Source organism: Neomonachus schauinslandi, chromosome 8 (assembly GCF_002201575.2).
Source record: "Neomonachus schauinslandi chromosome 8, ASM220157v2, whole genome shotgun sequence".
NCBI classification, from domain to species: Eukaryota; Metazoa; Chordata; class Mammalia; order Carnivora; family Phocidae; genus Neomonachus; species Neomonachus schauinslandi.
In genome coordinates, this window is record NC_058410.1 from 130,092,102 (window position 1) to 130,104,934 (window position 12,833).

General features: G+C 39.3%; 1 protein-coding gene across 1 annotated transcript in view; it reads left to right on the forward strand.

Annotated features, from left to right (window-relative positions):
- SYCP2L (synaptonemal complex protein 2 like) overlaps positions 1-12,416 on the forward strand; it is a 111,402-nt gene extending 98,986 nt beyond the window's left edge. The window contains exons 25-29 of the mRNA XM_021697231.1: positions 7,413-7,511; positions 8,516-8,622; positions 9,538-9,629; positions 12,122-12,221; positions 12,321-12,416. Of these exons, the coding sequence (XP_021552906.1) occupies positions 7,413-7,511; positions 8,516-8,622; positions 9,538-9,629; positions 12,122-12,221; positions 12,321-12,416 (494 nt within the window). The remainder of the gene's footprint in view (positions 1-7,412; positions 7,512-8,515; positions 8,623-9,537; positions 9,630-12,121; positions 12,222-12,320) is intronic.
- The last annotated feature ends 417 nt before the right edge of the window (positions 12,417-12,833 follow it).

Below are 12,833 nucleotides of genomic sequence, written 5' to 3' on the forward strand. Positions count from 1 at the left end.
AATGTAGTTTATCACATTTATTTGTGGATGTTGACACCTCCTTGCTTCCCAGGGATAAATCCCACTTGACCACAGTGTGTGATCCTTTTAATGTGCTGTTGGAGTCTATTTGTTAGTATTTTGTTGAGAATTTTTGCATCTATATTTATCAGGCATATTGTCCTGTAGTTTTGTTTGTTTTTGTAGTATCCAATTTGGTATCAGAGTACTGATGGCCTCATAAAATGGTTTGAGAGCGTTTACTTTCATTCAATTTTTGGAAGTTTGAGAAGGATTAATATAAATTCTTCTTTAAATGTTTAGTAGAATTCATTGATCTATTCCTTAATCATTACTGGTCTATTCAGATTTTCTATTCATGATTCAGTCTTAGTAGGTTGTATGTTTCTAAGAATTTACCCATTTCTTCTAACTATCCATTTTTTTGGTGCATAATTCCTCATAGTAGTCTCCTACAATCCTTTGTATTTTTGTGGTATCAGTTGTAATGTCTCTTATTTCTGATTTTGAGTCTTTTTTTCCTTAGTCTAGCTAAAAGGTTGTCATCTTTATCTTTTTAAAAAACAGCTCTTAATTTCATTGATTTTTCTATTTTTCTGATCTCTATTTCATTTATTTCTGGTTTGATTTTTCTTTCCTTCTGCTAAGGCTTAGTTTGGTCGTCTTTTTCTAGTTTTAAGATGTAAGATTAGGTAGTTTATTTGGATTTTTTTCCCTTTATGTAGACATTTATGGCTATAAATTTCTCTCAGTACTACTTTTACTGAACTCCAAAGTTTCTGTAGATTTTCTCCATTTTCAATGATATCAAGATATTTTTTTATTTTCCTTTTGATTTCTTTGACCCAAATGTTCAGGAGTGTGTTATTTAATTTCCACATATTTGTGATTTTTTGTTTCTTCCTGGTATTTCTAGTTTCATATCATTGTGGTCAGAAAAGATTCTTGGCATGATTTCAGTCGTCTTAAATTTCCTGAGACTTGTTTTGTGACCCAACATGTGTATCCTAGAAAACACACCATGTGTTCCATGTGTGCTTGAAAAGAATTGGTGTTCTGCTGTTGGACAGAATGATCTGTATATGTCTGTTAGGTCTATTTGGTGTAAAGTAAAATCAAGTCCAGTGTTTCCTTATTGATTTTTTGTCTGTATGATTTATCTGTTGTTGAAAGTGTGGTATTGAGGTCTATTACTATTATTGCATTGTCTACTTACCCCTTCCCACACATTAGTATTTCCTTAATATATTTAGGTACCCTGATGTTGGGTACATTTATATTTACTGTTGCTGTATCCTCTTGATGAATTGATCCCTTTATCATTACATAATGATTTTCTTAGTCTCTTATTACCACTTTTGACTTAAAGCCTATTTTGTCTGATGTAAAATACATTTTGTATGTAAAAATAGACAAAAGTCTATTTTGTCTGATGATAGCTATTTCTATTTCCTTTTAGTTTCTATTTGCATGGAATATTTTTTTCCTTCTCTCTGAGCCTATGCACATCCTTAAAAGTGAACTAAATCTCTTGTGGGTAGCACATAGTTAGGTCTTTTTATTTTTTGTTTAATCCATTCAGCTACTATATTCCTGTGGATTGAACAATTCAATCCATTTACATTTTAATTCAAAAAATTTTTGAGTATACTTGACACACAATATTACATTAGTTTTAGGCATACAACTTAGTGATTTGACAAGTTTATATATTATGCCATGCTCACCATCTGTCACCATACAGTGCTATTACAATATCATGGACTGTATTCCTTATGTTCTGCTTTTTATTCCTGTGACTTACTCATTCCATAACTGGAGGCCCATGTCTTCCTTTCTTCTTCACCCATTTTGTCCAGCCCCTCCACTCGCCTCCCCTCTGGCAATCATCAGTTTGTTCTCGCTCTTCCCCTAAGTGGCCTGCAGTGACCGCTGAGAATGGTTCACTATTTGCTTGACCCAGAAAACCCTACAAAATCATGCAAATCAAGAGGTTCAAATCTTCGTGTTCGCTTTAAGAACACACGTGAAACTGCCCAGACCACCAAGGGTCTGCAGATCCAAAAAGCCACCGAGTATCTGAAAGACGTCACTTTGCAGAAGCAGGGTGTGCCATTCCATTGCTACAATGGTGGAGGTGGTAGGTTGCCCAGGCCTAACAGTGGGGCTGCACACAGGGTCGGTGGCCCAAATAGAGTGCTGAATTTTTACTGCACATGCTTAAAAACACAGAGAATAATGCTGAGCTTAAGGGTTTAAGGTGTAGATTCTCTGGCCATTGAGCACATCCAGGTGAACAAAGCCCCCAAGATGTGGCATAGAACATACAGGGCTCATGGTCGGATTAACCCATACATGAGCTCTCCCTGCCTCATCAAGATGATCCTTACTAAAAAAAAGAGCAGATTGTTCCTAAACCAGAAGAGGAGGTTGCACAGAAGAAAAAGATACCCCAGAAGAAACTGAAGAAACAAAACCTTATGGCCCGAGAGTAAATTCTGCATAGAATAAATACAAATTAAAAAAAAAAATCAGTTTGTTCTCTGTATTTATAATTCTGATTCTACTTTTCATTTTTTTTTTTAAGATTCCATTTGTAAGTGGAATCATATGGTATTTGTCTTTCTCTGACTTATTTCACTTAGCATAATACTTTCTGGGTCCATCCATGTTGTCTCAAATGGCATGATTTCATCATTTTTTATGGCTGCATAATATTCCTCTGTGTGTGGAGCATAATCTTCCTTATCCATTCTTCTATTGATGGACACTTAGGTTGCTTCCACGTCTTGGCTATTGTAAATAATGCTGCAATAAACATAGGGGTGCATAGATCTTTTTAAGTTAGTGTGTTCATTTTCCTTTGGTAAATATCCTCCAATAGTGGAATTATTGGATCATATGGTATTTCTTTTTTTAAGAAAAAAGATTTTATTTGAGAGAGAGAGAGAGAACATGAGCAGGGGGAGGGGCAGGGGGAGAGGGAAAAGCAGACTCCCTGCTGAGTGGGGAGTCCAGTGTGGGGCTCTATCTCAGGAGGCTGAGATCATGACCTGAGCTGAAGTCAGATGCTTAACCAACTGAGCCACCCAGGCGCCCCTATATGGTATTTCTATTTTTAATTTTTTGAGGAACCTCCATACTGTTCTCCACAGTGGCTGTAACAATTTACATTCTCACCAACAGTACATGAGGGTTCCTTTTTTTCCACATCCTCACCAACACTTGTTTCTTATCTTCTTAATTTTAGGCAATCTAAAAGGTGTGAGGTGATATCTCATTGTGGTTTTGATTTTCATTTCCCTGGTAAGGGACATTGAGCATCTTTTCATGTGATTGTTGGCCATCTGTATATCTTCTTAGGAAAAATGTCTATTTGGATCCTCTGCCCTTTTTTAATTGGTCAGTCCACTAATATTTAAAGTAGTCATCGATAGGTAAGGAATTACTAATGTCTCTCATTGTTTTCTGGCTGTTTTGTAGTTCCCTTGTTAATCTCTTCCTCTCTTGTGAATTGGTGATTTTTCATAGTGGTATTTTTTTATTTCCTTTATCTTTTGTGTATCTACTTTTGGGTAGGTTTTGCTCTGTGATTACCATGAGGCTTACATATAATGTCTTAGATACCAAATAGTCTGTTTCAAGCTGATAACAAATTTTATTGCATACAAAACTCCACCCTTTGCTTCCCCTAAATTTTATGTTTTTGTTGTCACAATTTGCCTCTGTTTATATTGGGCATACATCACCAAATTATTTCACGTATAATTATTTTCAATATTTTCATCCTTTATACTAGATGTTAATGGTTAACACACCATCATATTATAGTATTCTGATATTAACTATGTGTTCATAATTGTGGCATATTTTCCTATGTTCTCATGTTACTAATTATCACCCTTTCATTTTGACTTGATGAACTACTTTCGGCATTTCTTATAAGGCAGATCTTGTGACGATAAACTCCCTTAGCTTTTATTTGTCTGGGAAAGTCTTTATTGCTCCTTCATTTCTGTAGGGCAACTTTTCCAGATCAAGTATTCATGGTTGGCAATGTTTTTCTTTCAGCACTTTATATCATTCCATTTTTCTTAGTCTGTAAAATTTCTGATAAGAAATCTGACAGATAATATAACTATACCTATAATAATTTGGTGATATATGCCCAATATAAACAGAGGTAAACCTTATGGAGGTTCCCTTTTATGTGGGAATTTTTTTTCTGTTGTTACTTTTATTTTTAATTCCAGTAGAGTTAACATAGAGTGCTGTATTAGGTTTGGGCGTACAATATAGTGATTCAACACTTCTATACATTTCTTAGTGCTCAACAAGGTAAGTGTATACTTAATCCCCTTGATCTATTTCGCCTACCTCCCCTCTGGTACCCTGAGTTTGTTCTCTATAGTTAAGGGTCTGTTTTTGGGTTTGTGTGTCTCTCTTTTTCCCCCTTTATTCATTTGTTTCTTAAATTCTACATATGAGTGAAATCATATGGTATTTATGTCTTTCTCTGACTTATTTTGCTCAGCATTATATTCTCTAGCTCTACCCATGTTGTTGCAAATAAGATTTCATTCCTGTTTATGGCTCAGTAACATTCCATCGTGTGTATATACACCACATCTTTACCCATCCACTTGTCAATGGACACTTGGGTTGCTTCCATAATTTAAGTATATAAATAATGCCACTATACAGATAGGGGTACATGTATCCCTTTGAATTAGTGTTTTTGTATTTTTTGTGTGTAAATACCCACACTGGATCATTGGGTAGTTCTATTTTTACCTTTTTGAGGAATCCCCATACTGTTGTCCACAGGCTACACCAGTTTGCGTTCCCACCAACAGTGCAAGAGGGTTCCTTTTTCTACATCCTTGGGCTCCCTAAGTAGAGGGCACCCTGGTAGGATGGTTGAAACTGAAGTTGGTGCAGGCTGGAGTGTCCTGGGAAGCTCCATGCAGCGGGGTACTCTGGAGCCAAAGCAGGCATGGGCACAGAGGTTTCTGGGCACTCTGTGCAGGGTGCCCTGGCAAGTTGTCTGGAGGTGAAGTGGTTCAGACCTGACATGTTCTGGGATGTTTTGTGTCTTGATGAGTTAGTTGGAGCCGTAGTGACTGCTGACCAGGGGTGTCCTGGTATGTGCTGCATGGGCGCCACCTTGATGGGATGGCTGGGGCTGGTGTGGAGGTAGGTCAGCTATGGCAGCCCAACCCTACTTCCCTCTGTGCTATCAAGGTAGAGGGTGAACATAAACCATGGCACCCACCAGCCCCTCTGATCCAGAGTGAGTTCCAGTAGCTCCCCCACTGTTTGGCAGGGTCCTAGGGCTAGATCTTTTTTTATTCTAGTTGTCCTTTTAAACCACAGCTTTTATTTTATGTCCCAGGGCAGACGAATCTCCTCCCCGTCCCTTAGTACTATCCCTCCCCACTGCAGTACACCCGGCGAGGGATGGGGGCTCCTTCATTACCCTGTCTCCCTCTCTCTTGCTGTTCTTTATGTGGTCTCTCTTATCTTTTGTTGTGCAGAAGCTGTTTAGTCAGCCCTCCATTCTTCAATTGCTCTATAGATGTGTGTGTCTGTGAAGGAGGTGAGTCTTCCTATGTTGCCATTTTAGGAACCCCTAAGGTATCTTATGTTTTCTTTTTTTCATAGGAACTTGGATATTTTGTAGCATTCATTTATTCATTCAATGAACATCTACTGAGCGTCTACTGTGGACGAGGCACTTTTTTTTTTTAAAAGATTTTTATTTATTTGTTTAACACAGAGAGAGAGAGCACAAGTAGGCAGAGCAGCAGACAGAGGGAGAGGGAGAAGCAGGCTCTCCGCCGAGCAAGGAGCCCGATGCGGGGCTCGATCCCAGGACCCTGGGATCATGACCTGAGCCGAAGGCAGCCGCTTAACCGACTGAGCCACCCAGGCGCCCCGGCACTTTTCTAAGGGTTAGATATTCTGATGAACAAAACAGACAAAATGCCGACCTTTGCTGGAGTTTATCTTCCAGTGTGTGTGGGGCAAATAATATATAAGAAAAGTAAAACATGTAGTATGTTATATTGTGATAAAGGCTAGGGAAAAAAATCAAGCATGGAACGACATTTAAAAGTTGGGGGGTGGTACTGAAATCTTATGTTGGTTGGCCGGAGGGAACCTTAATGCAGATCTATGGGGTAAAGGATTCAAGTCCAGAGGAGCCGCAAGAGCAAAGGCCTTGAGATGAGAACATGCCTGAGGTGTCCGAGGCACCCCAGGGAGACTATATAGAGAAGCAGAGTACAGAAAGAGAAACTTGTCTCTTTGCTTCTCCACCATTCCACCATATTGTACAGTTCATTCAAATATTTGTACATAATAACATTCAAATATCTGCTGAGTAATGAATTCTCCCCTCTGAAGGGGAAAATTAGTAATGACTGGCAGGATATGTGATGAGAAGGGGCAAAGCCAGATGACTTCAAGCTAAGTGTGTACATAGGGGCTAAGTGTATGGTGGGGAAGAAAGAGTGGTTTGGATAAAATAGAGTGGGTTTAGAGATGGACTCTAAGCAGTCGGAAACAAAAATTTGCTGCTTAATGGAGCTCAGGGAGGAGAGAGATTTGGGAGGTAGCACCGTTGAAAGTATGGGACTGACGAGGTCCTCCAGGGAGGATGGCCTTGGACAGGATCATGGTGTGGGAATGCAGAAAGAGGGATGGATTCATTCTGTATGCAGGACCTTGGCCTTGATGATGGAAGAGAGGTGGATGGTAAGGAAAAGCAGGAGTTGGGCCTAATTCTATGGTGCTTTTGACAATAGAGGTGCCATTGATAAGATTGGGAGGGCTCAGAAGGAACAAGGACATGTTTGGGATAAAAGTAAACATCAATAGAAAATGTTTAGTAAATGCCAAGGTGAAAAAGGGATTATATTTAAATCTCATAAGCTGAAGGTCTCCAAGTCACTTTAGCTAGTGAGGAGCCAAGATGACCTCATTAATCTCCAGTGTCGCCAACAGGTGACGCACTTTGCAGGGTGATCTGATGAGCTTCCGAAGGCCCATCTGCTCGGATACCATTCTACCTTGCCATTTAGCCTGAGCCCTGGCAGTGTTTTTGATGCTATATCCACTACTGTTTTGTTTGAGTCAGTCTGTACTTTGCTAAGCAGATCGTTCCTAGACGTTACAGAGCTCATCAAAGGGATGCCTGTTCCCATGTGTCCTCTTTCAGGCATCAGTAGACTTAGTGCTTTGATGCTTGTGCTGTTCTTAGCGTGTCAACTGATAAGTAATTAGTAACAGCAAACAAGTTTTCCTTGCTGCTTATCAAAGTTAGGTATTTACTGGTGAAAAGAAGACAAGATAAAATTGGGACAAAAGGAACGTGTGTGTAGTTATTAATGTGCTGTGTTTACTTTCAGACATATCAGATGGCAGTTTTGCTAAGTCAAAACAGTCAAAATTGGAAGAAGGTGCTGCTCCAGAATCCCTCGCCTCAGTGACAAAAGAGACAGACTCAGGTAACATTTTGTGCCCAGCCAGCCATTCAAGCAAGAGTGTGACAAACTTGTAAGCACTGAATGTACCAGCATGCACTACAAGGGGGTTACATTTCGAAGATCAAAGTTGCTGCAGAACCCTACAAACTAAGCATTTTGTCCTTTCAAAGCCAAGTAAATTGTTGCACAAATTATAGATAAAAGCAAGTAAGCACCATATCCTTTCTAGCATTTTGATTTCTGCCTCTTCACTCTTCCTTATGGCAATTTTCAGGGCCTAAGGTTCTTAAATGTCTAGGCCTCTGCTTTAGTTGGTAGTTATTAACTAAGTTTTTATTAGAAATATCCACTCTATACGAAGGAGAATGATCCAAAATATCTGCATATGTGGGGTTGGCCATCTGCATAAGTGATGCCATACTGTTTCAAAACAAAAGGCTCCAAGAGGGCAAATTTGGAAGCTCAGAGATACTAGAGGTTGGTGATTAAGAACCAGTTGGCCTGGGTTCCAATCCTGACACTGTTGGTGTGAGCTTGAACAGGTTATTTGATCCTTCTGTTCAATATGCACAACAACAGCACCTACTTGACATGGTTTTTGTGTGGATTACATGAGTCAATACCTGCAAATCCCTTAGAATAGTGCCAGAGCCCTCATAAAACTCTGTTGCCCCCGTAGAAAAGTCCTACCTGTCATGTCCTCCTTAAAACCTCTTTTGACACCTTCTTCAGCCTGTTTCTTAGACATAATATCAGCTGCCCCAATTTAAAGTGCCGGGAAACTTTGGATGAAATGAGCCCTTGCCAGAGACTGAGGTTTGACTGGAAGCAGCCGGAAGTGCCCACCATGAGGACTCTCGGTTCCAAGCTGGCCTTGTCAGCCAGAGTCAGGCCCCCTTGGGACTTCTTTGGAGTATATCTTTGCCTCCTGACTGACTTTCCATCCTCCAGGCAGCTGATGGACTGAGCACATCTATTTTGAGCCCTGTGTTAGTTTTACTTAATGTTCTATTTTTATTGTTCAGAAGGCATTTCTACTCCATCTCTAGCAGTTGTACCAGAGAATTCAAAGAGTTCTGCTGTTATCACAGCCCTTGAAAACTTCGCTAGAGAACTGAAAAGAAAATCCGAGGTAATGGTCCGCTAAAAATGAAGAGCTGGCTTGTTATGAGCTTAAAGTAACAAGTTCGTATTATTCATCAGTACTGTTATTATCCTTTATGTGTGAAGATGCTCCTGAGGCTTTGGGGGAGGCGTATTTGCCTTAGCTATGGAGACTGATTGTAGTGCCTTTGTGAATTGTGGTTTGTATTGTAAGAAGCTGTTCCGTGTCCATTTGCTACAATGGGACCGGATGGACCTATATGGAAATCAGACTCATGGTTTGGTTTCATCGAGAGCATTCTCAGACATTGGAAGTACCAGAAAGCAATGATTGAGTCATAACAATAGGCAAGGAGGAGAGGGGGGGACCATGTGGATGAGAGAGGTGTCCAGGACAAAGATGGAGGTGGGCTTTGGGGAGATGGTCAGCTGAGTGGTGGCAAATCTGAGTACAGCTGGGCAGTGCATACGTAGGCTGTCCCAAAATCTTGTCTGCAAGATGAACTTTGGAAGCATTTCGGTTCCCTCCTTTTATGTCCTATTGTTTATAAATCCCAAAAGAGTTATTTATTAGCACATTTGAGAAAATTATCTTACCCTGACATATATTCATCTAACTAATTTGGAAAATCTCCAAAGTCTTATATTTTTTGCAATACCAATGTAAGCTAGTTTATAATGGAAATTTGTTCGTAATATTCAATATGTGTTTTGATAGCATGAATATGTTTTCCTATTTTAGCGTATTGTTCTTTATTGGTACTGAACCTGAGGTAATACATAGAAAGCGTGTAGCATGTTGTCTTATCACAGTTGTTAAGCAGTAATGTTTGCTATGAATATAATGTGCTGGTAGTATCATTTTCACACAAAGCCTGAACTCCATTTATGTAGTTATGGCTAATTCAAGTGTGATCATTTTGTTATTGTTGTTATGGTTTAGCTTAGGTACAAAGGGAGTCCACTTTATTCAGAAGATGCAAAGCAAGCACCAGATTGCTTAATCCAGCTTTTAAACCAGATACATCAATGCAGGTAAGTGTTGGGTTTCAAAACAAAATCATAAAAGTGTGATCACTCGTAAACATTTGTGTCATGTCCACTGTGGTAGGGTCATGAGACCTGAAGTTGAGCAGATGTGAGGTTTGATACATCACCTAACCTGTCTAGTTTCTAGTTCTTCATTCATAAGATGATGGGGTAAGGTCTTCCTTAAGCCTCTTCATGGTCTGCCATGGTATGATCCTAAAACACTATTTTAAAAAAATTTATGATCGAATTATGAAGACAGAGCAAGCATGGGTATATATGGAAAAATGCTGGGTGAGTGCTATGTGTCATGCATGTGCAGTGGAATATTATTCAGCCTTAAGAAGGAATGAAATTCTAACACATGCTACATCATGGATGAACCTCGAGGACGTTATGCAAAATGAAATAAGCCAGATACAAAAGGACAAGTTGTGCATGATTTCACTTACATGAGGTACTTAGAAGAGGCAAATTCCTAGAGAAGGAAAGCAGAATAGAGATTACCAGAGGCTGAGGGAGTGGGAAATAAGTCAGTGTTTAATCAGTGTGGAGTTTCTGTTTGGGTGATGGAAAAGTTCTAGAGACGGATGGTGGTGATGGTTGCACGAAATTGTGAATGTACTTAATGCCACTGAATTGTCCATTTAAAAATGGCTAAAAGGGTGAATGTTATGTTATATATATTGCCACAATAAAGAGTGCTATGCACTCGCGTGCACACATGCACACGTATGCAAACACACTCAGATGACCATGAGATGGGAAGGATAGGAAAGGTGAGTGGAGATGGGGTTCTGTGGTGATTAGAGTTAATCTAGAACCATTACAATGGAAGTGCTTCTGTAGTGGTTTTGGAAACAAAGGTTTGAATGGTATAGGGAAGGTGTGTATAGAGATTGTTCCTTGTTGGAGAAAATGGCCTGTAGATGAAGGAGGGAAAGAAAACAATGGCAGGATGGTTAGCTTGACTGAAGGAGGAAGTTTCTTAGGGCAGAAAATATAATGTGAATAGGAATTACGATTTTTTTTTCAAACTTTGATACATGCAATGTCATTTGATTCTCAAAACAAGCCCAAGAAGGACTTTGGACTTGTAGAACTTCCATTGTCTTGTAGGGGTTACGTATTCAGCCATTTTTCATTCAGCAAATGCACACTGAGCAGCACGAGGTGCCAGACCCTGTGCTAAGTGCAGGAGAGCAGTGACAACAAGCTTTGGGAGCTTCTTGCCTTCATAGAACTTTCAGCCTAATGGAGAAGACAGACAATAAGCAAGCAAGCAAGCAAGCAGTTTATGTGGTAGTTGACACAGAATAGCAGATGTTGGAAACTTTAGAACTAACATGTAGAGAACAGAGTTTATTAGCCAATTTCAGCTTTCAGGACCCCCTTAAGGCAAGAGAGGAGGGGAGCAAGTGGAAGTTTGGAAGTGATGGGGAGCCATGATTGGTGGTACAATGGCTTCTAGGCCAGGTCTGGCCTCTGTGTCCTTTTCCCTGGAGTCATCTCTCCTTTGCTCTAAGTATGATGTTAAAATCCCAGCTTCCTCTGGACTTCTGTTGAAAGGATAAATCAAAGTTTTCATAGTTTCTGGGGAAGAGGATGGTCATGCAGTGAGGGAAGGGAAGAAGAGATATGTGTTCTTAAAACAAAAGTTGGCAAGGATGTGGAGAAAGGGGAACCCTCTTACACTGTTGGTGGGAATGCAAACTGGTGCAGCCACTCTGGAAAACAGCATGGAGGTTCTTCAGAAAGTTAAAAATAGAACTACCTATGACCCAGCAATTGCACTACTGGGTATTTATCCAAAGGATACAAACATAGTGATTCGAAAGGGCACATGCACCCCAGTGTTTATTGCAGCAATGTCCACAATAGCCAAACTATGGAAAGAGTCCAGGTGTCCATTGACTGATGAATGGATAAAGAAGATGTCACACACACACACACACACACATACACACACACACACACGAATATTACTCAGTCATCAAAAAGAATGAAATCTTGCCATTTGCAGTGACATGGATGGAATTAGATGGTATTATGCTAAGTGAAATAAGTCAGTTGGAAGAAGACAAATACCATAGGATTTCACTCGTGTGGAATTTAAGAACAAAACAGATGAACATAGGGGAAAGGAAGGAAAAATAAGATAGGAACAGAGAAGGAGGAAAAGCATAAGAGACTCTTAACTCTAGGAAACAAACAGAGGGTTGCTGGAGGGGAGTTGGGTTTGGGGGGAATGGGGTAACTGAGTGATGGGCATTTAGGAGGGCACTTGATATAATGAGCACTGGGTGTTATGTGCAGCTGATGAATCACTAAATTCTACCCCTGAAACTTATAATACAGTATATGTTAACCAACTTGCATTTAAGTTAAAAAAAATAATAAGTCTAGAGAAGAATAAGAAGTATCCTTATAAAAAAAGGATTGTCTCTTGTTACAGTCAAGCAGTTCCGATTAAATCTGTTGCTTTTTACATTTCTCAGACTGAATAAACTACAACAGTTTCACAGTTTTGTTCTTCAAGAGCTGAACAATCTTGAGAAGGATATTCAGGCTCTGAAACACCTTGAGAAGGATGTTCTGGTAAGTGACCCCCACTTTTGGAATATTCTTTGTGACTTAAGAGGATCTGTTCCAGAGTAGAGTAACTGCTAACTACTTAAAACTTTTGTTCAATTTTAGGAATTTTGGGAAAAACAGTCTGATGATTTGAAATCATTCTGTGATCTGCAAGTGCTGAGGTATTTTTTCAAAGTATTCTTTCTAGAAGTATCTTAGTTGAAGGATAAGGGTAGTTGCTTTAGCTATAGTATGAGTCATTGATGATGGTAAAACTGCATGTAAGTAGCTATGAAACTGCATCTTTTCAAACCAATTACTTTTGTGGCACTCCCTGAGCAAAGAGTGTATCTTAGGGTATCAATCTAGAAGTGTAAATTTTGGAAAGCGTAAACAGAATTATACAAATGTCAGTGTTTTTGATCCAAACTGTTTTATTTTTAAGCAATATTACAAAAAAATTAAAATGAGTATATTCTGAGAAAAATATTTAGATATATACTGAATTGTGGTCTTGTAGAATATATTCTATATTAAAAAATATATAGTGTGTATAAAACAGCCAATGAGTTTATCCTGCTACACATTCCTTTCAGTGTGATTACTCAGTGTGCATTCTGAGGCTGTTGCTTCTAT